Below are 25,084 nucleotides of genomic sequence, written 5' to 3'. Positions count from 1 at the left end.
TTTTTCTGGTAAAGATTCAAATCCGAAGCTGCTCAAAGTATAAATTTATTCTTTACACATAATTTACAAAAATAAACAAACTGACAGTTTATGGCTCTCAGCCAATCAGGACCTCACTGATGATGTCACAGTGCTTTCTACCAATCAGAAGTTCAACCTTTGGCCACAGGCAGCAGTGTGGAGCAGACAGAGCTTAGGCACAAAGCACTCTGGGAGTTTGAGTCCGTGTCTTCTGTCCGTCCTGCATAAAGCTCTGCCCTCAGAGTCCCCAGCCAATAAAAATACGCTACGGCCTCTGGCCAATCAGAGGCTGCCGAGGGGTTCCCCCATCCTGATTCGCTGTCCTGGCTGCAGGTCAAAGGTGAAATCTGCCGGCGCCTCAAACAGCAGGACGATGGTGGAGCCCAGGTTGAACTCGCCCACAGGCTCGCCTTTACACAAGGCCACACCCCCTTCGCTGGCCTTCACCTGGTCGCTCGTGGCAACGTAGCTGCGGTCCTGGAACGAACCTTTGCTGTAGCGAGGAGCGTTGGTCCGCAGCTCCTGAGGAAGAAAAGAGACCGGGTCAGACCAGGGCCTCACGTCTAAAGCAGCACAAAAAATGTGCAGCGCCACATTTTACGCACAAATCAGCATGTAGAAAAATGAACTTTGGTCAAAGTCTGCATAAATATATGCCCACTTTTTCTCTGGTGTGAAAATATGCATATAACCAGGGTCATTTCTTCCACTTCTGTTAGATTCACTTTTATTAATTTAAAGATTTATTTTAAAATAAAACCCTTTCCTTAATTTCTTCAGCACAAAACTAAACCAAACAAACACCATTCAGTGTGTCAGTCATTATCTGGTTGTAGGGTCACATGACCAGCCGGACGTCGGCGTCTTACATGGCTGCTGCTCACCAGCTTAGGTAGGAGATGCCGTCCAACAACGTTCTACTGATTACACGGTTTGACAAGTGGGAACTGGTGAGTGTTCTTGTTTTGCGCTAAAGTTAGCGCAGCTCTTGCAGGCGGCCATTACTGCGAGTCACATCTGCAAAACCAGACGGGTCCAATGAGCAGGAATCTGTCACAGAAATAGTCATATTTCTTACCCGATTTCTATAAAATATTAAATTAAAGCTGAGAAAACTGCTGATGTTTTGATACGTAGGCTAACGCTAACTCAGGTTCCCTCCCTGGATACAGAGAACGCTAAGAAGAGTTAACTAACTGACCAGACCAAACAGGACCAAACTGGACTGGACCAGACCGGTCCGAAGCAAAGTTGTCAGTCGGATCAGGGTTCGCTTTTTTTAGTCCGATTAGCATTCACACCTGAAACGGACCGGCCCTGGAGTTGGATTAAAGCGGATTAAACTGGGCTGGAGTGAACGCACATTTAAGATCCGAGGCACGGATAAAGTTCTGGACTCAGCTGTTTGCTGTGATCCTGGTTCTGATCCGACATTTTTTCCTCGTTTTGCTGTTTTACCCCTCAATCTTCTGAACTAAACATAGCGCTGCTCGTAGCGTTCTGATTGGCCATTGCTTGCCAAGAGCCCGCCTCCAGTAGGAACTGGTTCTTCCCTCTGAGCCTTCAGTGGGACCCATCTGGGTTCCGGTGGACCCGGACTCATCTGGCCAGCCAGACCTCCGGCAGGAACTCACCTGGTCGAAGTAGACCCTGATGGAGCCCACGTTGGTGGCGCCCACCGCCGTGAGGGAGAAGAAGCCGTGCCGCCATTGGCCGCTCAGCACCACGCGCTCGTTGAGGCAGAACAGCTCCTTGACCCAACGCGCCACGCCCGGGTTCACCGACATCAGCGAGCCTGGCAGTGATATGGAGCGGTGAGCGCCGGCACGGTGACGACCCGCTCGTCGCCCTGCAAACACTCACCCGGGAAGTGGCGACGCAGCTCCACCCTCCAGTCGGCCGGCGAGTGAAAGCAGTGGTAGTCGCCCGGCGCCAGGTAAACGACCACGTGGAACAGGGCGCGGTCCGGAGACGACAGCAGCCGGTCCTGGAAGGACGCCGGGTCTGAAACGGAACCGCACAGGTCAGTACCCAAACTGGAACCGGAGTTCTGGTGGGTCGGCGCCGCTCACCTGGGCTCGGCCTGCTGGGCGGTCCCAGGAAGTTCTCCAGGCTGTAGGTCACGCCCTTCACCTGCTCCACTTGCGAGTTCTGGACCTGCCCAAAATGGAGGATCCTGCCATCAGCCGGTGATGTCTGCAAACAGAGCCAGAACCCAGTGACCCAACAGAACTAGTACCAGCTGGTGACCCGACAGTACCAGAACCAAAGAGTTCTGCTGGTTCTTCCCTCCGCACTGAGGAGGTTCAGATGAATACCCAAATCAATCTGCCCGTCCCGTCAGAGAGTGGATGTAAGGCTCTGGTTCTGGTTCCGGTGGGAGGAGCTTACCAGGCATGAAGCGGCACAGACGGGTCGGACCGCGGGTTTGAGGCGGCGGCGGAAGAACTCGCCCAGGTTCTTATAGTGATGCAGGTCCTCCACTGCTGCCTCCTAGTGGACAAACAGGGGAACAACACTGTCAGAGGAGCCGATACCACTCTGGTTCTGGTTCTGGTTCTTGTCCAGACCTGCATGTTGACCCCGAATGTCCAGATGTAGAGGGAGTAGATGGGTTTGCGGAGCCAGGTAGGTAGGTCCAGTCCATTGAGCCGGCCCCAGGCCCGGGACATGAAGCGGGTCGGGAAGGTCCGGTAAAGGGCCACCTGCGGGTCCAAACAAAAACTACAGCATCACTGGGCGCTGGGCCGGTTCCAGTTCCCTCGGGTCGCAGAGCAGCAGGAAGAAACACAACAGGGTGTACATATATGGTCGCTCTCCTCCCCTTTTCTCATCATCCAATCAGAAGCCCTGTCAGAGCCGCTCTTACCCGATTGGCCAGCGGCCGCAGGGCATTGACAGACAGGAAGAAGCCGAGGAAAGCAATTGGCCGGCGGTGCCAGGGGGCGGGGCGACAGACACCACTACTGAGCGCGCTCAGACGGTGACGCAGAGCCAAACGAGGCACCCGGAGCCTGACAGGAAGGGGCGGAGCATAAAGAAAAGGGGCGGAGACACGATGGTCAGCTGACAGGAAGACAACAATCTGAAAACTAAACCAGTCATAAACAGGCTTCAATGAGAGGCGGCGAGCACGAGGAGGCGGAGCATCAGGAGGATCAAAGGTCAGCACAGGAGGAGCCAGATGTTAGGCAGCTAGCTAACTAGCCCCCACCTCCAGGTCCAGCTCGGTTCTGGTTCCGGCCGGACCAGCTGAGGGACTCTGAATCAGGGACCCATCCAGAACCAGTAGAACCGGGCCAGTGGCTGGATAACTGGGTCAGCAGGCTTCCAGTGGATCAGATGCCATCTCCATGGCAACCTGTAATCTGCGCTAATCTGGCTTCATCTCCTGATAATCTCTCTCTCTCTCTCCGGGTCGGGTCCAGAACCGCTGACGGCTCTCCCAGACTGATCGTAATGGTTCTGCTCTCAGAACGGATCTGGTTCCTGATCGGATCAGTAGGTTTCTGGAGTAAAGAAATGATTACAGGTTCTGGTTGTGGTGCCTGAGCCAGGTTCTACGGTAGCCGGAGCGGACCTCAGCGTGCAGCTGGATTGGATCAGAGGCAGGCAGCAGCTACAGGTCAGAGGTCAGGCCGGGGCCGGTTCTGAAGGGTTCCTCTCTCCCACCTGAAAGGTCCAGCAGCTACGCTCCTTCCGCCCCCTCCCCTGCCGCCGCCCTCGCCCCGCCGCCGCCTCACCTGCCGCAGCGGGCCGCGGTCGGGCCGCGCAGGCCTGCAGAACCTCACCATGAGCGTGCGGGTCGGGCCGGCGCCGGGAGCTGAGCGGGCCGGCGGCACATGGCGAGTGAGGCTGAGCCGCAGAGGCAGCAGAGGAAGAGGAGAAGGAGGAGGCGGCTGGGGTTAAGGCGGCTAGTCTCCGCCCACTCTGCCACGCCGCGGTTATTAATAGCACACGGGTCAGAGTCCGTGGTGTGATGGAAAAATCCGGATCGATGGCCACGATTGGTCCTTCGTACTGCTGAGTCATCGCTCTGCTAATCAATACGCTGATCAACAATCAGCTGGGAGCTGACCAATCACAGCCTGCTGCTGTAATGCATGGTTACTGATTGACCAATCACAGCAGGCTATCTGACCAATCAGGAGGCAGGCTGGCTGTAAGGAGAGGTAGCAGGACTGTGTGACATCACCTTCACCTTTCACCCAGAGAACCAATCAGAGTGAGGTCATCCACCTGAGTGATGTCACTGACTTGGCTCCACGGGATTGGTTAACCCTGCCCTGTTACATAAGCAGTTCTGCACATGCTCAGAAAGAAAGCCAGCTGCTGATAGGTCGGTTCTGAGGAGGAACACCTGCAGGTTCACCTGCAGTCCGAAACATGATCGGGTCCACTGCCGGAGCAGGAAGTGATGGTGGGGTTACCATGGTAACGGTTCCAGTGTCTGAATTGAGTGTTTACAAACACATGCCTCTGCTGCTGTGGCTTTAATGTTGCCATGGTAACTTGTGTCTCAGATCTCTGAATAAACTGGACCCAGCTTCAGAACTAGGTCAGAACCAATCCAACTGTGCAAGACAAAATGAAAAGGGGAAGTGACATCAAAAACGGTTGAGACCTTCTGGCAGGGGTTTTACCTCCCCCACCATTAGACCACACCCTCTTTACATTTAGGAGGCATAAACTTCACCCACTTTGCTATAGATCTCAGTGGGACCATGCAGCTGAACTAGCTCCACCTCATAATGGACCTTACCAAGCTCCGCCCACAACCGACCCACGTGACCGCAAGTCTCACAAACAAAGCCTGGTTGTTTCTATGTAACATGACTGATTAGTGCGTCATTTCTAGCAGATTTTCACAATATATCAGCTACTAAATGGACAGAGGAACTAACAAGTTCATGTCATCAACTGGGAGGAGGTTACTGGTTTCTCAGTCACAAGCTGGTTGCAAACCTGAGGCCAGCAGGTGTCAGTCAGTTATGGTAGATCTGAACTTTGACCTCAATATGAGAAGCTACAGTCTGATAGGAGGAACCAAAGAGCTCTGTAAAGGTAAAGGCAAATCTTCTGAAGTTGGGATATAATTCATTTAATTTCACATAATTATCGCGGTAGAAGCCATTTGTTTGTTAACATTTTATGAAATATATTTGTTCTATTTGATGTTTGTTGTGAATGACGTAAACTCACAAACTAACGAGGTAATTAGTCCAACGGTTAGAAACTACAGCGGCTGTAATGAGCCACAGCAAAGGGAAACAAAGGTAAAATAACCTGAACAGGTGATCAACTCAAAACCACTCCTACCTTTTTACTCTCTCTCTCTCTGTAGTTTAAGCACACCTGTTACCGTGGCAACCGCCTGCGCCCCGCAAGACGAGCAAAGATACGTTAGAAACATAACATTCAGTCCGTTATGATATCAAGTTTCCAAGCTTGATATTTATTTCTCGATTATTAATCAGAGCTTCCCTGAACACAGAGATGGTTGACTGACTAGCTGTACTTGGTGCTAACGTGGCTAACATGAGTAACAGTTTAGTCCAAAACCTTTTCTGCTAAAATAAAATCTTTAGTGTATGTCAGATACAGACACATTGCATATTGATCTGTTTAGCTAACGTCAGACTGTGTAGCAGACAGGCTTCAAGGTGTACAAGTTGCATCAGTTCTGCCATCATGCTGTACTTAGCTAACGGGAAGCTAAGTGTGTTTGTGAGACGGCCACGCACGTGACCACGTAGAATGGGCATCAGCCAATGAAAAGCGGCCCCTGTGGTAAGGTCCATGTGTGTCTTACCTGAGTAGGCGTGGCTAAATGGGGTGCAGCCTCTTCATCCAGTTGGCCTCGCCTTTTGTACTGATGGTAACCAAGGTAACAGCCTCCCGTAACGATGAGCAGGGTAAACGGCCGGGGTCGGGGCAGTGGGCGGAGACCTGCAGAGGCAGAGGAAGCTGATTGGCTGACAGATCTGATGTCATCATCATTTACCTCCTGCAGGGACTCACCGCTGCTCAGGCTGCGGCTCTGGCTGCAGCGTGGCGACGGCGCCCTGAAACACATACAGCGCATTAACTGTTACAGGCCCAGCCTTTCCCTGGGGAGGGGGGTAGAGAGCAGCGGGTAGGAGCGAGAAGAAGAAGAAGAGCGGACTTGTTACCAGCAAACGAGCCGAAATAGACACCAGCCTGTTCTGGACTTACTTAGGGAACATAACGTTCACCATCACATCACCCCAAACTGACCCCAAACGATGGTAACATGGTGCTAAAATACAGTTTTATTACCCCTAAAACTGTATCTTAGCACCCCTGAATAGGGTTGCCACTCATCCCGTAAAATACGGAGTCGTGCCATATTTGGCCGTTAAATGTGCATCCCATTAAATGATTGATTCAAAGTTAATCATTTGAATTTCTCTCTTAGACCCACTTCCTCCATTATTATTTATAATAATAATGATATTTATATAAGTATCGTATTGAACCGATGCTTAACTGTCCGATAGAAACACATCAACACTAAGTTTAACAATAATGACCAAAATAAAACACAGGCTATATTAAGGTCAGCTAAATTCTCGACTCGGGAGCTAAAGGACCCCAGAACGCTACGGACCGACGCTGAACGTCACGGTTGCCTAGAGACGGACACTGCGCAGCCGCAGTGAGCTGCAATCAACCCGCGTCTTTTTAAAACGTCCTCGACTCGATTCACTGTCCTTAGGAGCAAAAACGCTTTTAAAACTACAGACGTGAGTTAAAAGACGCGCTGAATAATTATAAATTATATATATATATATATATATATATATATATATATATATATATATATATATATATATATATAATATATATATATATATATATATATATATATATATATATATAATATATATATATATATATATATATATATACAGTATATATATATATCTTTAACCAGCTAAAAGAGGCCAGACTTGTATCATCAGCATCTTTATTCAGATGACAACTTACAATGCAAAATATTATGCTTAGCAAGTTTTTGCAATGGGCAATTTTAAGTGTCAATGCAGTACTTAATTTAGAATTATTTTTATGTTTATGAATGAAATTGTGTACAGCATTGGCTTTATTTATTTGAAGAGTATTTTGTAGTTCAGTACAAAATGTTGTATAAGTGCAAAATATTTGGATAAGTAATGGGTTAGTCTGATCCTGGTCCTTCGCCTTGTTAATTTCTGTTATTGGTCTGTTTTGAAGTTTGATTAGTGACTGTTGTGTTGTTTTGTAATTCATTTCCAAATCTCTCTGGAGTCACTTAAATAAGGTCAAACTAAAGAACAGTGCAGGATGTTTGGGTCAAGCTGGTTCTGTGTGAACAGAAAGGTGTTTGGTACTGAAACTATGATTGACTCACTTCATGAACTGTGAACTGAAATAATAAAACCCGACTCATCATGTCCACTTTTCCATAGATGGACATTCATTCTTGTAAAAATAAAAGGCCAACAGCTGCATAACATTCAGATTAAATAAGGGTAATACAATTTCTAAGTATGATTTTTAAATAAAGTTCAGGTTAAGGACTCATTTTCACTAGTCATTAATCTGACCTTCTACCTTGATAATAAACTGGTTTTAGGTTTATTAATCCTATGAATTTAGTAAAATGTTCTTCAAATGAACTGCATCGTTTTGAGTAGATTTTATTTTAATTTCCGGGCAGCAGACCCCACTAGGTCTGAGTGACTCCACATCTGCTTGTGTCTCATTAATGTTAGCAGATGTTAGCAGCTATGATGTGATCTAGAGATTCTGTTTCAAACTGAGTTTATGCAACTCTGGAAAAAATGTAAAGTTTCTCTAATTTTACTCTTTATAAGTATATGTTTGAGTAAAATCAACATTGTTTTTTTATTATATGAATTACTGACAACATGTCTCTTAATTTTGCTTGTGAATGTATGTAAATAAGCAGTTAGATTTAGAATATCTTCTCATGGGTCTTAGCCCTGCTGGGGGCTCAGCCCCCCTAAAGGTCAGACCCTAAAATCGCCCCTGGCCTGCTTAAGGAGCTCAGGTGTTCCAGCTGAATTTACCTGCAGCATTTTCTCGATGCTCCGCTCAACAACCTCGCTGTGGACACCGCCATCATCTTCGTAGGATGTGACGTCAGCAGATGTTGCGTCAGACTTCTTCTTCTTCTTCTTCCTCTGAAGAGGGTTGCGCAGGCGCAGTGCTGTTCCCTAGCGGTACCGGAGATTTTTAGATAAAGGAGAGGAAATGGATCTCCAGATAGATCCGTCTCACAACAGAACGCGTTAGAACCCAAAATAAATCAGAACCACCTAAAAATATGTAGCAAAAGTAAATGACATTAGGTCAACAGAACCTGGAAACTGGACCGGACTTGAGGAGCAGAACCTCCAGGAAAACTGACTGCGAGTCGTTAAAACAGGTTAGTGGACTGGACCGGTCTTGTGCGAAATTCTGTTCCCCTGTGAAAATCTGCCCCCTTGTGTCGGGAGCGCGCATTGCAGCCGGAGAGGCGGATCTGACCATTTTCACGGCGTTTCTGATCGATTTCTCGGTAAAAGCAACTCAGTTAATCATGTCAAGCTTGTAACATTTAGTTTAATCGGCTGCTATTGTTTACAAAATTGTAAAAATAATTAAATAAACGAGGTTTTTTTACGCTGTTTTGTGTTATTTTAAACGCCCTGAGAATCGGCTTTTTTCCAACTTTTGTCACTTCCGCCTGACAGAAATAAAAGTCAGTCACCAAAACACAGTTTTCCAACACGTAGTGTGAATTTATAATTTTTCATTGCTGATATAAGAGGATGACTGAAAGCAGGGCACAAAAATTAAGACTTCCTGAAAAGACGAGAGCGTGGACTTTCTGGTAAATCCCGTTATAATGTAAAATATAACAGATTACTGTAGTAAGGAAATTTCTAGTATACTACATGCATAACAATGGAGGAGAGTAGAGAATGGATATTTCAGCTGCCTGAAATAATCTGTTCCCCTCCATAACATGGGAACAAATTAATTCAGCAACAATCTTTAACTGTGTTTATTCCTCTTATCATCAACAATAAATCATGTTAGTTTGGTAGCATTTCCTCTTTATTTGATAAAGTTATGAGGGGGAACCATTCTGGGACTCAACACCACCACAGACGTTAGTGGTAATAAATGTTTTTAAACTCTAAAAACAATCTATATCATAATTATCACATAGACAAAAACCACATGAAAACTGTAAAATGCTCACTTTCTAGGTGATCTACCCACAAGACAAAAAGTCTTTGTTCTTGAATCCACTGGTGGAATCAAAACAAGACATCCAGAAATGTTTGCAAATCACAAGGTATGGTTAAAAATGTAAGTTTAACTCAAGTATGAAAATCAAATAAAGTTGTTCTTATTAATATATCTATATTTACAGGGCATTTATGAGGAAGAAGGGGAGCAATGTCTCACGTTGGACATGTGACCCAGTCAAGCATCCAAAACAACAAGATAGTTCATCATGTGGTGGATTTTCACTGAAGGTTTCAGACATATTGTCACACAGTGTATGACTTTAGGATTTTGATATATATTTTGAGACATGTACAGTGAATTACTTACTTTGTTACTTAAATTTAAAGACATTAAATGAAGCTGTTCATTTCAGTTTGCAGAACAAATCCTATCAAAAGAGGTTGTGGACTTTCCTGTTTCCAGAGAGGCGGATAAGTTTCCACAGCCTGAGACTTATCCTTAACATTAATATTCTTATTTTCAGTGTTTATGACAATTGTTATCATGATTACTATTATTTGTATGTTTGGCTCAAACATCTGTACTTAGCAAAACTTAATACATTAACATGGACTCTGAAAACATTTATTTAAGGAAATTGTTTGTCTACAAATTAATAAGTACAATCATTTTATTTTCTATATTTGTTTCATAAATGACTGTGTTGGTGCTTAGCACATCCTGTGTAATAGTTTCATACACACACACATATATACGGTCACAATTGTACATGTATAATCGTGTGTGTGTTTTTATACTTTTGTTGTTAACAGAGGACCTGAAAGACTTGTGTCACTTCTGTGGAGAGATGGAAAGTGACACGGAGTTTGGCTAAGTACAGATGTTTTAGCCAAACATACAAATAATAGTAATCATGATAACAATTGTCATAAACACTCAAAATATATGGTTCCCCCTTATAACTTTGTCAAATAAAGAGGAAATGTTACCAAACTTACATGATTTATTGTTGACGATGAAAGGAATAAACACAGTTAAAGATTGTTGCTGAATTAATTTGTTCCCATGTTATGGAGGGGAACAGATTATTTCAGGCAGCTGAAATATCCATTCTCTACTCTCCCCCATAACGTTTGGGAATAAAGAGCAACTGTTGCCAAATTCTCAGAAATTATGTGTGATAGCATGTAGTATACTAGAAATTTCCTTACTACAGTAATCTGTTATATTTTACATTATAACGGGATTTACCAGAAAGTCCACGCTCTCGTCTTTTCAGGAAGTCTTAATTTTTGTGCCCTGCTTTCAGTCATCCTCTTATATCAGCAATGAAAAATTATAAATTCACACTACGTGTTGGAAAACTGTGTTTTGGTGACTGACTTTTATTTCTGTCAGGCGGAAGTGACAAAAGTTGGAAAAAGACCGATTCTCTTGGCGTTTAAAATAACACAAAACAGCGTAGAAAAACCTCGTTTATTTAATTATTTTTACAATTTTGTAAACAATAGCAGCCGATTAAACTAAATGATTAACTGAGTTGTTTTTACCGAGAAATCGATCAGAAGCGCCGTGAAAATGGTCAGATCCGCCTCTCTGGCTGCAATGCGCGCTCCCGACACAAGGGGGCAGATTTTCACAGGGGAACAGAATTTCGCACAAGACCTGATCGGTTCTGTTCCTACGAAGTCAGCCCAGTCTGGTTGGACAATACGATTCAACCAGAACCTTTTAGTACCCCCACAACAGTTCTGACAGAACTTCAGTACATCAGAACCACCTGACACCGAGTGAAAATCAGAACCAGAGTTCAAATGATTAAACAGACTAGAAGCCGCTGGGAAGCTTGATAAACCAGCTGGAATAAAACCCAATCTGGTTCCGAACCCGTTCGGGTTCCAGCTTCACTTGCAGAAACATCATATGGACACCAGAAAAAATCCTCAGCAGGCCTTCAGGACCGCTGACCCAGAACATCAGAATCACAGTTAGAACTGCAGGTAGTCGACTGCAGAGGCCCTCCTGGACCCTCTCAGAGGTCATTGGCTCATGTGACCCCTGGGTCACATGACCTCTGGGTCGTGTGATGTTAAGCTGGGTTTGGCTTCCTGTGGCTGAAGATTCTGGAGGCCTTCGAAGTCCTGATGGAGAAGCTGGACTGAGCCTCCATGGACCTGCCAGTTCTGTAAGATGGACCAATCACAGCCTGAGCTGCTGGCAGACGATTGGACAGCCAGAAAATGTTTCAGACAAGAAATTACTTTATTTGTCCAAAAATACAGTTTTCATCAGAAATAAACATCACAGTTCACAACACTCCAGAGTACTACAGGGTACTACAGGGTACCGCAGAGTACTACAGGGTACTGCAGAGACTGGCAGTCCACAGGTGTATCTGTAGAGGGTGGAGCCTCCCGGAGGGGGTGTTGCCTGATCCAAGGCTCAGCCTCTGCAGACATGTCTCCATTCACCCCCTCACACCGTCACCATTGGTGTGTCCATTTAGTCAGCTGTCAGGAAATGATGTCATACGTCCAGGCCCTGCTGAGTCAGGAAGTCATCGAGTTCGCTCAGGCGCTCCACCAGCATCACGTCCAGGTCGCTGCCGTCATCCAGCCCGCCGCCGTGAACGTGTCGCCGCACTGCGGCTCGTTTTCTGGGCACCAAAGAAACAGGAAGACCCAGCCCTGGAGGAAACAGGAAGCAGATCAGTGTCTGATGCTGATGAAGAACCAGAGGTGCTGGGTTCATGGCGGACCTTGGGGTTTCTTCCTCTTCCTGGGCTGAGTGAAGTCAGGGAAGAGGAGGAGCCGGCGACGCTTCTGCTGGCCAATCAGGAGCAGCGCTCCATCTTTCTCCCGAGGCTCCTCAAATATGGTTTCCAGGCTCCTGCAGGAAACACACAAAGCATGCTGGGAAGCTGAGTTGAAGGCACGCTGTCACCTATGGGTTGTAACCCTAAATGATGTTAGCAACAGTCATCAGCCAATCAGGATCTAATGGCAGACTGCCCTGATTGTCAGCACCGACTACAGAAAGCAACACCAGAAGAGATCCTGTCGGACCTCTGAGGTCCGGTACCGGTACCTACCTGATGTTGGGTGGGGCCTCGTAGTTCTTGTTGGTGTAGATCTCCTCCAGGGTGAACTCCTTCTTCTTCAACCTGAGGAACACAGGAAGTATCATCGCCATCATCAACCAGAACCGCCCTGAACTGCTCCTGAGGTCGGGTTCTGACAGGTTCACCAGAACCTTCCACAACCAGATCTATTGGCAGCGTTTCTCTGCTCTGATTGGATAGAAACCAGGAAATTCTCCAGCTGTGGGAGACAGAGTGGATGGAGACGCTGGTTAAATCCAGAAGGTTCTGAGGATTCAACCCGGTCAGAACCATCATCACTCTAGAGGAAAATTTGGAAAAATCCTCAAAATTAAACTGGGATTGTGGAAAAACTGGAACACAGGTCAGATATTCAGGAAGTCCAGCTTCCTGAATGTTGGTACCGATGGCCTGATGGGATGTGGAGGTCCAAACCGGACTGATGTGCGAAAGTTACAAAGATCTTCACAATGACAGTTCTTCTCTAAGGCCCGTTGACACGGTGCCACTCTTCAGCTGAACCATAACCTATTTGTTGGGGTCCAGCCGCTCGTTAAGAAGTGACCTTTCCCCTTTCGGCTCGTTTTGAAACCAGGTGTCAGATTGGAACGGTCCTGTGACGCCCAGCAGATGAGCCAAGTACTGAGAGCGCTCAAGCACAGAGCCTACGGCTTATTCTGTGCTTCAACAGCCGAATAACAGAAACAATGGCGGACAGCGTAACATCTGGGAAAGGAAATGTAGCAGACGGGTTACTGTTAAAATACTAGCGCCACCCAGTGACCTGGCAGGACAACTGCAGCTGACTGGAAGTGTCTTGGCGACGCAGTGTAAACGGGAAACGTTTCCCCACCAACATCAGAAACACCAGCACTTTCCAGGCAGCAGAATGGCCAAACATAACTAGATGACTTCATCATTGAACTGATTATTTCTGAGGTTTCTACGGGATTCCCAAAACCCATCGGACTAATTTCTGCTGAATGCTGGAGAAACTTTGTCTGTTTTCTTACCGTTTCGCTTTGGGCAGTCCCATTGGTGTGAGAGGGGTCTCCCGCGGCGACGCACGCCGTATTCTGATCTGCGACACTCGTTTACTGAGCTGGGTCACAAGAACCATCATCATTATTATCGTCATCATCATCATCATTACCGTTATCAACATCATCATCACCTTCACATTTGTGCTGTGAAACTCTGAGAGCGCTGCTGATTGGTCAGCAGGGAGGGCAGCAGACAGCCCATTGGCTGAACATAAATTTAGGGGCAAGGCTCGTCGCCTTGGCAACCACAGGCTCCAGGTACTGTGATTGGACCACAGCTTGTGATGATCCTGGAGAGAACCTGTACAGCTGAAACAGAGATGGGTTCACCTATTAGCGCGTGCGCACACACACACACACACCCACACACACACACACACACACACACACACACACACACACACACACACAGTGTGTTTCAGGTAATCTGTTACCTGGTTGTCGGTCTTCTTATGTAGCTGAGGATGAAACATAAGTTAGTTAGTAAATAAATGGATTATTCATGTAACTTATTAATCAGCTGATTGGTAATAAATCAGGAGAAACAGGAGGAACCAATGAGTCCATCACCATGGTAACAGACTCTGGACGCAGACATACAGGAAAACCTGGAGCACGCCGTCTCCAACGGCAACGTCTGGATTAACCAAACAGCCAGCTACATAGCCAGACCGACCTTGTGCTGGCAGCTATAGTGACCCCTAGAGGGAGGATGACGAACTGCTACCGTTCAGGCCTGAGCAATCGATCCACGATAAAGCTTTCACGGAGCAGCGGCTGCTGCCTTGCAGCGAGGGAGTCCTGGGTTCAGATCCCACAGACCCCTCCCTCATCCCCACGGCCCCGCCCCCTACCTGTGGTCGCTGTCCAAACTGGGCGGTGCTGTCCAGTCCCTCAGAGAACGCAGAGGACTCCAATAGGCTCTGCCCTTCACCCAGTCTAACACCGTCTCCATGGCAACGGCAGACAGGTGTAGCACTGGGGTGGGGTTCTGCAGCCATGGCTGTGGGTGGGTCCGTTTGGAGGACGGGTGCGTGATGATGTCACAAAACATCCACCGTCCCGGCAGCACAGCGAGGGCTTGTGATTGGCCACAGGTCTGGCTAATCTCGGCCGCCTGCAGAGGAAGCAGTGCATGCTGGGAGCTAGGACAGAAGCAGAGCACGTCAGAATCGCGTCACCTGGGTGCGCCGCACACCTTCAGCGACCCGGACTCACCTGTAGCCGTTCTTCCTCACCAGCACGCTGAAGCCCTGCTCTGATTGGCTGACCCTTCGTCTGCGTTTCCTCTGGTTGAAGTCATGGAGGACGAGAGGCTCTGTCTCTGCTTCCTCAGGTCCTCCTCTTCCTCTGACAGAGACCACCATCTGACCCACAAACCTCTCCTCTTCCTCCTCCTCCTCATTCCCTGGAGGAAGAAAGCCTTCATGGCTTCTCCTCCTCTTCCTCCTCCTCACCTCCTCTCCTTCACTGCCCCTCCTACTCTGCTCTGATTGGCTGAAGCTGCAGGAAGGAGTTGGGTTGATACGGTCTGATGAAGCGGAGGGTGACCACGAAGAGGAAGTGATGACATGAGGCAACGATGCAGGTGAGCAAGAGAAGGAGTTGCAGGTGATACTAGGAGGACCTGGTGAGGAAGAAAGCAGGTGAGGTTAGGTGACTAAGGCAGATGATGAAGGGGGAGGAGCCTCTGGACACCTGGTAGAAGGCTCCTCACCCTCCTCAGCAGGCTCTCCCCCAGTGTATTACAGGCCTGGCGGGCTGCCAGGCTCTACGTGCCCCCCCACCAGGCTAAGCTTTGTGTGTGTGTTTTTTAATAAGCCAGACTGCAAGCGTCTCTTCTGCAGTGAGCATTTTACTGGCAGGGCAGAATTCGTCATGAAAGAAAGATGAGTTTATAGCAGGGGGGCCCAAAGTCGGTCCTCGAGGGCCGGCATCCTGCATGTTTTAGTTCTGACCTGATGACCTAATCAACCCATCGGTGAAAAAATGGCGACCTCCATGGGTGAAAAATATAACAGAACATGAAGGAATAATTTGATAATTTGAAGGAATTATCAGAAATAGCAATATTTTAGTTTATTAAAAAAATATAACATATTTAGGCCGACATGTTCAACTAATCCCGGATTCCTTTCAAAAACAAAAAAAACCAAGTTTCTGTAAAACACCAGATTACAGGTAAACGAGGAATTCAGAGCGAAGCAGTTCTACTTTATACAGACCAGAGGTGAATGAGTTACATGTGAAAAGGAAGGATTTAAAGGCATGATGGATCCATTTTAAATCATATTTTGTGCTACAATTGTGATAATAATAAGTGACAATAACTCATTATCTACTCATGACCTTTTTTCAGGTCTCTGATTGGCTATGAGCCAACCAGTGTGGACCAGAGCCAATCAGAACCTACCAGAGCCAATCGGGGCTAACCAGAGCTAACTAAAGCCAATAGGGGCCAATCACAGCCAATCAAGGCCAACCGTAACCAACTAGTGCCAAACAGAACCTACCAGAGCAAACAAGAACCAATCAGGGCCCTACAAACACCTTTAACATCTCCAGGTGTATTCAGTCCTTTGGTCAGCAGTCTTATAAATGTGTGATTTGCATCAGTAAAATGCTCTCAATAACTTCATTATATCATTTTCTAATTTATCGACACACATACAAGGGTGAACAACCCAACAACACAGGCAGTTTTAGAGTTTAAACATCATTAATCTGCATTTATCGTAACGGTAGAAGAACTTTATTACGATAAACAAGAAACCCTAACCGCCAGCGCCCCATTAACCTCTTCAGTCGCAGGAAATGGACCCACCTCCTCTTCCTCCGTCCTTCCTCCTCTTCCTCCTCTTCCTCTCCAGAGAGTCCATACGGCGGCCGAGAGACGACAAAGCTCCTCGTAGGAGGCGCCGCACCTCCATGCGGTGAGCCGCCAGGAGGCGGGGCAAGAGGGAGGCGCAGGAGCAGCAGGGAGGGGCCGGGGGGGCGGGGCCTCCTGCAGGTGAATAGCTGGAGTTAACACCTTTACCCGCGGACGCACAAACCAACAAAGAAGAGACAAAACCACCTGCAGGAGCCTCGTCTGCATCGACCAATGGGAGATCAGTGGGCAGGGCTTCTGCTGTCGGGCCACGCCCCCTGCGGTGGGTCTCTGTCAGCGGGCGAGAGAGCATATCAAAGCCTGGAGAGAGAGAAAGGCAGAGGTGAACTGAGAAAAAACCTGCAGCATCTTTGATTATTGATCAGTTTCCAATCAGAGGAAACTCTTTCAGAACCTGACGTTCTGGGCCGGTTCTGGACAATGAAGGACAGAAAGAATAAAACATGATCAGATATCAGACTCAGCCAATCAGAGGCCAAGAGAAACATTGCAGTTTGATTGGTCTAAAGACAGAAAAACAGCAGGACGGTCCAGAACCAGAACCCTTCTGGACTGGTTCTGGGTCCAGATGTCCTGCAGGTTGGGACACTTGGACCCATCCAAGAGCAGGGTGGAGCCGTCTCCATGGAAACCAGGCTGGTTTGACCTGAAGGCCCTGACGGGGGTCGGGGATGGTTGCCATCAGGAAGGTCACAGAACCTGAAGGGCGGGTTCCGGTCATGTGATCAGATTTAGGACAGCAACGTGACCCGACACCTGGTTTGATTTAAGGGGAGGAGTGTCCAGGTGTGTCCTCTCCTCGGCTGCAGAAAGAACCAGCCTAATCCAGATATTTCCCAGCAGAACCAGCAGGTTCTGGATCTGGTCGGGACTGTTTACCCTGATGCAGGTAGCAGATGCTAGCTCCAGTTAGCATACTGGGCGGCGTGTGGAGCTCTGAAAACGGGACGGACCGGGACATTTAGCGGCAGGTTACCTTCCCGGGGTCCGCTAGCTGCTCCTCGGGCTCATTTCGGCGGCTTCCCGGTCCACTGGAGCCGGATTATCCGCGCCGATCGGGGCTGCACTTTTTGGGACCGGCGCAACGCTAGCGGAAGTTTTTCTAACATATTTCCGTCGGGGGTTTCAAAATAATATCACTCAACAACTCAAGAGGGGAAGACTGTCAAAATAAAAGCCACAATAAACCACATAAAAAGTTTGAACCGGACTGAACTTGGTTAATGGTTCGGTTGGGAGATTTAGACCAAAACCAGATTCACCTCCAATTCCTGTCGTCATGTTGCGGAGAGCTGGTTTCCAGATGTCCCATCAACAGGAAGCGGTTAGTAAAACCCACATGAACTAAACCTACCGAACCTCACCGAACCTCACCGAACCTTGTTGAACCAGGCAGGCTAACATGCAGGTAGAAGCTCAGAGTTCAATTGGCTTTTAATACAATCTATTGTTATTATTAGATGTTGGAAACAGACTCGGCCAGAGGCCGTTGCCATGGTAATTCAGTGACGTGGTTGGAGCTTTCCGGGTATTTATATTAACATTTGCACGTGGGGACAGAGAAAAATAAGTCATACTTTAAAAAGTATTCTAACTTAGTGGAGTATGCAGCATAGACACGAATATGCAGACCGTTGCTGCGATACGTCACAGTACCCGCCATATTGAATGTGGCTTAAAATCTGCCAGTAAAATATTACAAATGGACCGAAGTTTATAAAGCGTAGTTGTACGCAGTATTTTAAGGTAGTGCCCATCATTGACACATTCTGCAACACACACTAATATATTTGGGAAAAGAAAGTACTAAAGGCAACATTTCTAACTTTTTGATGTCTCAAGACAGCTTTACAGGCACCCCATAATATTACAGGGAAACTTCTCCATTGTCATTATCCTGTATATATGTCTGAATTTCTTGCTTTAACCTTTCTTTAATTTTACCCTTGGATATGCTAGAGTTAAGTCTCCATAGAAACGGTGTTTTTGTTTTGTAACATTACTTTTATATAAAGTAGATGTTAATGGTCCGAGAGATCCATCAGCCACAGAGACGTGTGGTCAGGAGAGGCAGGTGAGACAGAGCCTCCCTTGTCTTCATGGAAAAATAATATATAATGATAAAATAATTTATATTGCTATTTTCACCCTGTGGTTTGTACTATAAAGTATTTGTTTTTCATTTAGCTTTACCAATTCTGATGATTTTTTTTCTTCAAAATCGCTGAATTTTTGCATTTTCCCATATAAATGCTTGGAAGCGCAGCAGGTGAAGCAGCAGCAGGTGAAGCAGCAACAGCAGCTGAGCTCAGCCTCCTGCCTGTATGTCACAAATAAAATGATTAAAAAACATTTAATGTATGAATTGATTTTCCATAATTTAGCTTATTTATATAATGTTCAGTTTGTTGTCACCAACTGTGTGGAGGCCAAGTTAATGTACAAAATATTCAGTTACTGTTAAAACTTATTTGTTTAATTAGTAATTTAATAAATGCATTTGGTGAGGTTTAGGTATCGTTATTATATTGCATGTACCTAATTTCATAACGGTTTATTGTGAATAAGTGTTTAATTTTAAGTTTGTATGCTTTATAACTTAATTGGCCATTTTGCAATTTATGTAAATGAGGTGTGCCGCTGGAGCCTTAACAAGGTTAGAGGAGAGCAGAGAGAAGGAAAGGCGCTGCAAGTAAAAATCGACAGAGCCACACGGTTTTTCAACCGTAGTTTGTTTTGTGGGGGTTATTTAGGAATTTGGTTGCTCTTGTAAAGGATGGCACAAAAAACAGTGGAATAAATTTTTGTTTTACATCTTTACATTGGAGCACTGTGGAAATTTTTATTTTCCTCTTCAAACACACGAGTAAAATCAGCTAAATTAACCTTGTGGCATCACAAACTGTGTGTGTAACCTGTTTCTGTGCTGAGCAGCGATCAGAAACCAGAGAACAGACTCGAGGTGAGGCAGGCAGTTCTCTGGCCTCATGGCAGGGGGCGCTCATGATCCAGACATTGTGACTCCACAACTGCAGAGTAAGAGACAGAAACAGCGAGCTAGCCATGGAGCTAGCCATGGAGCTAGCCATGGAGCTAGCCATGGAGCTAGCCATGGAGCTAGCCATGGAGCTAGCCATGGAGCTAGCCATGGAGCTAGCCATGGAGCTAGCCATGGAGTAAAGTGCAGCAATATATTTATAGTTTTCTCCTCTTACCACAGCAATCACGTATTAATAATCGCAAAATAAACATTAAGCCTAAAGCCATACTACTAATAATGTAATAATAGTAAGAAATAATGTTCTGCTCTTTGTGTGGGAAATATCTAAGTGTTTTTTTTGTTTTGTTGTTGTCAGTTGCTATGGCAACGAGCCTGCTAGTAGTTGCTCTGATGCTGAGAGCGAGAAAGACGTGATTTGAGTTTCACTTTGACGGTTTTTCCCTTTGCTGTGGAGCACGAAGTGAAGAATATCTACAGTACAAGTTTGATTGAGTTAAAGTTATTCTACGGCGGCAGCGCGGCTATGGATGTAAAGGAATAGTCTTTAGCGTTGTCCGCATGCGCGAAATGTCCTTATGTAAACAATAACATGCAGAGGGTCTATATTTGTACATCTGATTATGATTAAGTCAGAGCCTCACCAGCTATGACCTCACCATACGTCACTGATCAGCCTGATATGACATTTTTCTACTCGACCTAAATACTTGTTATACATAAAAAAAGTCATCAATTCTCGAATATGAGCTGCTGAGTAAAATGTATAGTCCCCAGCTCTTTAGCCATCTTCCTAATCTTCCTATCTATGCTGCAGTTAACAGTGGATTGTTTAGAGGTATCTTCAGAAGGATTTAATCTTACATTGAAATCTCCACCACAGACTACTATACCGTGTGATTTAATTATCATCATGTCGAAAATATGTTTATAAAATGTCCACTCTGAACCTGGCAGGACATCCTCGTTTATAAAAGTAATTTCTTGTCCCTCAAGTCTGCCCACTGCTGTATTATATCTACCTTCTATGTCCTTATATTCATGGATCGTCTCAAATGTGACCCTCTGGGATATTAAGGTTGCCACCCCCCTTGTACGACCTGATTTATGTGATGCACTAAATACCTGATTAAAGCCCATTCTTTTATCCCTTGTGTGTGTGAGACTGAAGCAATACAGTTGACTCTGACTCTGGGAGCAGAACGGGAGGTAGCTGGGCTCGGGGTCCGAGTGGACCCCGCTGAGGCGAAAACTAAACTCTTACATCGCAAACAACGCAGAAAAAATTGTACTTCTACATCCTCTGTTACTAGCTGTAACACAGAGGATGCTAACCTGCTGCTGTTCTTTGGTTCATATTCAGTGTGACACACACCATGTCACCAAAGATGCGTTGTATTTTTGTGAATGAATAAGGTCAGAAAGCCTTCATTCTATCACAGGCTAAGAGGATTTTAGTGGTGTTGTTGAAAAACTGTCTGATTTGTTCTGGCATCAGCCTCTCATGGTGGATAGTGACTGATTTTTGTTTCTTTGTAGATAGATACGGTTGGTGGATCGGATCGGTTCCACAAGTAAGTTACGACCAACGCCGACCACCCAAAGGGCAGGAAATCAGGGAGATTATATATATATATATATATATATATATATATATATATATATACACACACACATATGTGTGTTTAATGTGCTATTGTATAACCATGATTAAGTAGGGCCCACAATCATGGCTCAAGCCCAGGGGCCCACATCTTCCTAAGACCGGCCCTGCACCTTACAGTAGACAAACACCAGAGTTCACGTGAGATGCCGGCATGCAGCCGAGTGAACACAGTTAGCTAGCTCCTCTGTGTTCCTGGCTGTAACAGGAAGCCAACTTGATTCTTATTATAAACTAAAACCAGCATCATAACCCATAGCAATCAACAACCTGCAGCTGAACACCGAGAAGACCAAGGAGCTTATCATGGACTTCAGGAGGAACGCTGACCCACATCCACCCATCCACATTAAGGGGACAGTGGTGGAGCGTGTGGACACCTTTAAGTTCCTGGGAGTCCACATCTCCGAGGACCTGACTTGGACGACCAGCTGCTCCAAACTCATTAAGAAGGCGCATCAGCGCCTCTTCTTCATGAGGACCCTGAGGAAGAACCACCTGTCCTCAGAGATCCTCACGAACTTCTACCGCTGCACCATTGAGAGCATCCTCACCAACTGTATTACAGCTTGGTACGGGAACTGCTCCGTCTCCGACCGGCAGGCGCTGCAGAGGGTGGTGAAAACTGCCCAGTATATCGCCGGGGCACCGCTCCCTGCCATCAAGGACATCTACAGGAAGCCGTGTTTGAAAAGGGCCGGGAAAATCACAAAGGACTCCACTCACCCAGCACACACACTCTTTTCCCTCCTGCCCTCTGGGAGGCGCTACAGAAGCCTACGGACCAGAACCACCAGGCACCGGAACAGCTTCTTTCCCACAGCTGTCACGCTTTTGAACGCCTCCTGACATAAAACATAAACTATAAGGACTGTACTCCCCTATCCTCTCATACAACAATAACACATGGACTATCCTCACACACACACACATCACGGACTGTTTTCTTCACACACACATACAACCTGTAAATTTTATCTGCCATTATTTATCTATAATCCATTCCCTAACATTCTTGTATATTCTGTATAATCTGTGCATATAGCTCCCATATTTATATTTATACACAATATCTGTATCTCTTGCTATAACCCCTTATAGTTCATACATACATAGTCTTGTACATCTGTAAATAAATATTTATATCTCGTAGAGTACAGCTGGATAGATGCAAACTACATCTTGTTGCTTGTACTTGTGACAGTGCAATGGCAATAAAGTTGAATTCTATACTATACTATTCTATTATGCCAAGCGGGGTCTGATATACCCCCACCGTTACACACGAGGGTTAAGCCTACTGTGCTCTATCTCAGAGAGGTGAGTTTCCTGGAGGAATACTACTGTCATGGTTTTAGCAATGTTCCGGACCCACATGCAGGGATGCATTCAGGAAACCAAATAGTTCAAAGGATTTATTTACAGGAAAAAATGTTAAATGTGTGATGAAGGTCCGCTGATGGCCAGGCTGCTGAGGACCGACACGATCGGCGCTCTGGAGACACAGATCAGGAAGTTGAGTATAAAGAGCAAACTGGGACTAGTACTTGTGAATTGAGCTTACTAGTGCCGGGGAATTTCCGCCAGGGAGAGGTGATGGGGATCGAGGAGTCCTGGCAGTGATCTGATTCGACAGGCAGTACTCACAACTTGACGACCGCTCCAAGATGGCCGCCCAAGCAGCCAATGAGGGGCCTGCTCTTTATTCAATCTATCCTACACCCTGCTAATGGTAGGCGGAGCTTCATAAACCGTGCCCTCCGCTTCCCAGGCTTTCCTCCCAGGGAGTCTTAAGCAGACTGAACACCTGGTTTTCTTCAGATTCAGAATCGCTGACACCCTCAGAGCTGCAGCAGGATCACTTTTCAGGTTTGATTGTTGTCTTTATTTTTGTGCATTTTTTCAGTTTAATTTTTATGGAGCTAAATTCTAGAAGATTCATAGACTTTCTCAGCACCAAGTTATTTTTCCTGTCACAAGAATGTGGCTGACCTTTACCCTGCAACCACACCTTCACCTGCTCAGATTTCAGCCAGTGTGTGGCGGTGTGTGTGTGTGTGTGTGTGTGTGTGTTCCACCTTTAGATTTTGCTCTAATCTTTCCTGCAGTTTTCTGACTCTGCTTGCTTTTGTTGTTTCTGATTTGACCCTTTGATCCTCCTCATCCAGAATTAGTTAATGTAATAAAATACATTTCTTCTGCCAACAGGGAACCAGGTTTAATTCTTTTCTCCTGACAACTCTTCATCTGTGTTTACAGCTTTAGAGGTGATGATGATGATGCTCTGAGCTGCTGTCCAATCAGAGAATAGCTCTCAGTAACCTTTGCTCCGGTTGGACTCTGGATCTTCAGCTGCAGGCAAACACAGCGTCCTCGTTCTCCTGGCGGTGTGATCCACAATGAAGTTCCCTTCTCCTCTTCTTCTACTTCCTTCCATCTTGCTGCTCGGAGTCTTCTTCCCTGCAGCTGATAGTGGACACTTTCTGGCCTTCCCAGGTGAGCACAGCCACTGGCTGAACATGCGAACCATCATAGAGGAGCTTGTGAGGAGAAACCACAAGGTGACCGTCCTGGTGCCGGACGCTTCGCCGTCAGTCAACTATAACAGCAGTCGAGATGCTGCCAAGTTCAACTTCTTGGTCTTCAAGGTAACAACATCCAACCAATGACTGTCCGTCTATCAGTATCATTGTTAAACATTACCTAGACTATATGTGAGCGGTTCCACTCCTGACTCTTGAGCTCACTGACAGTTCATCGTATTGATCAATAACTGATCATCTCCTTGTGTTTCTGTTCTCAGGTTCCATTCAGTAGATCAGATATGAACAACATTATGCAGGATTTTATTCAGTTCTCCATGTATAAGGCCCATAACTCCTCCCTGCTGGATCGCTTTCTGGTGCCACTGACAATCATGGGGAAGTTCTCCCAAATTGGGAAGCAGCAATGTGACGCCATGCTGAAAAACCAGCAGTTGATGGCAACCCTGCGTGACGCCGCCTTTGATGTGGTCATCTTGGACCCCATGGTGGTGTGTGGCGATCTGGTGGCCGATGTGCTCGGTGTGCCTCTGGTCCTTTCGCTGCGGTTCTCATTCGGCAGCACCTTAGAGCGTCATTGCGGCCAAGCGCCGATGCCAGCATCCTTCATCCCCGCGTCTCCACTGCCGTACAGCGACCACATGACTTTCGGGGAACGGCTGGTCAACATGCTGACCTACACAGGGATGTCTGTGTTGAGCGAATTGACCTGGAAAATGACACTTGATTCTTTCTACACTGAGATCAAAGGTTGGTGCTGATCATCTTTGTCATTTAAATCCATCATAATAAGCCTCAAAAAGAGAGCATGAACCCGCCGCAGGGTAGGACCAGGGTGGAGACATCCGCTCCGTTAGCGCTCTGAGTTTTATTCTATAGTCTCACAGCTGCAATCTGCTTCACATGTTTATCATCATTCTAATGTTGAAATATGATGTTTGTGTATCTGTTGCAAGTTTGTTTGGCTGGTATACATGACATAAAGACTGAGGAAGGCGTGTCTATCACACCTCATGATGAATCATAGTTGACTTTGGGCAAAGACCAGAAAATACATTCAGACTGTCAGGGTTTGAGTTGAATTTGTGAAGTGCTTTTCCTCCAGAAAAACATCTGAGTCGTGTTTGTGTAAACAGGAAGTCCTAGCAGCTTCTGTAGCTCCCTGGGCAGGGCTGATGTCTGGCTGATCAGGACCTTCTGGGACATCGAGACGCCACGGCCAATACCTCCAAACTTTTTCTATGTGGGCGGTCTTCACTGTAGACCAGCCAATCAGCTGCCAGAGGCATGGTTCAACTTCCTGTTTCACTTACAGTTCAAAGTGATGAAATTACATTAAGCTTGTGTCACTTCCTGCAGGACCTGGAAGCCTTCATGCAGAGCTCTGGAGATGCTGGCGTAGTGCTTGTCACCTTTGGCTCCATGGTAACCAATCTGTCACCAGACAGAGCAAATGTCATTGCCTCTGCTTTGGGACGATTACCACAGAAGGTCAGAGACTCCACCCACTCACTTCCTGTCACCGTTTCTTCTCACCACTTAACTGCTGTTTTCAT

The 25,084-nt window shown here is 46.3% G+C and overlaps 3 protein-coding genes and 1 long non-coding RNA gene across 5 annotated transcripts in view; 2 read left to right on the top strand and 2 right to left on the bottom strand.

Annotated features, from left to right (window-relative positions):
• Positions 1–29: 29 nt before the first annotated feature.
• pisd (phosphatidylserine decarboxylase) lies at positions 30–8,595 on the bottom strand. Of its 2 annotated transcripts, XM_023338018.1 has the most exons (10): positions 8,411–8,595; positions 8,118–8,264; positions 6,043–6,086; positions 5,834–5,970; positions 2,592–2,726; positions 2,413–2,514; positions 2,094–2,217; positions 1,885–2,025; positions 1,656–1,816; positions 30–543 (listed from the first exon to the last, which is right to left on the bottom strand). In XM_023338018.1, exons 1-10 carry the CDS (start codon positions 8,578–8,580, stop codon positions 304–306), a joined length of 1,401 nt encoding a protein of 466 aa, XP_023193786.1. In that variant the 5' UTR covers positions 8,581–8,595; the 3' UTR covers positions 30–303. The 2 variants fall into 2 exon arrangements, with proteins under 2 accessions (XP_023193786.1, XP_023193785.1); XM_023338017.1 differs by having other exon boundaries at positions 5,834–6,086.
• LOC111609471 lies at positions 8,260–10,299 on the top strand. Its single transcript, XR_002753140.1, has 3 exons — positions 8,260–8,476; positions 9,306–9,394; positions 9,473–10,299. It is a non-coding gene; the product is annotated as an uncharacterized LOC111609471 (long non-coding RNA).
• Positions 10,300–11,529: 1,230 nt separating this feature from the next.
• Positions 11,530–18,298, bottom strand: LOC102222241. The gene is made up of 11 exons (XM_023338016.1): positions 17,301–18,298; positions 16,511–16,624; positions 16,259–16,438; positions 14,653–15,061; positions 14,289–14,579; positions 13,869–13,892; positions 13,566–13,743; positions 13,405–13,493; positions 12,383–12,454; positions 12,050–12,180; positions 11,530–11,978 (listed from the first exon to the last, which is right to left on the bottom strand). The coding sequence occupies exons 2-11, from the start codon at positions 16,614–16,616 to the stop codon at positions 11,818–11,820; spliced, it is 1,641 nt and encodes a 546-aa protein (XP_023193784.1). The 5' UTR covers positions 16,617–16,624; positions 17,301–18,298; the 3' UTR covers positions 11,530–11,817.
• Positions 18,299–22,206: 3,908 nt separating this feature from the next.
• LOC102234833 (UDP-glucuronosyltransferase 2A1-like) overlaps positions 22,207–25,084 on the top strand; it is a 3,167-nt gene continuing 289 nt past the window's right edge. The window contains exons 1-5 of the mRNA XM_023338667.1: positions 22,207–22,854; positions 23,245–23,633; positions 23,789–24,278; positions 24,665–24,813; positions 24,888–25,076. Of these exons, the coding sequence (XP_023194435.1) occupies positions 23,385–23,633; positions 23,789–24,278; positions 24,665–24,813; positions 24,888–25,076 (1,077 nt within the window). The 5' untranslated portion in view covers positions 22,207–22,854; positions 23,245–23,384. The remainder of the gene's footprint in view (positions 22,855–23,244; positions 23,634–23,788; positions 24,279–24,664; positions 24,814–24,887; positions 25,077–25,084) is intronic.

The sequence above is a fragment of the Xiphophorus maculatus genome, chromosome 8, assembly GCF_002775205.1.
Source record: "Xiphophorus maculatus strain JP 163 A chromosome 8, X_maculatus-5.0-male, whole genome shotgun sequence".
In the NCBI taxonomy this organism is placed as follows: domain Eukaryota; kingdom Metazoa; phylum Chordata; class Actinopteri; order Cyprinodontiformes; family Poeciliidae; genus Xiphophorus; species Xiphophorus maculatus.
Note: the sequence above shows the minus strand (reverse complement) of the source record. Positions and strands in the feature narration are given on the sequence as shown.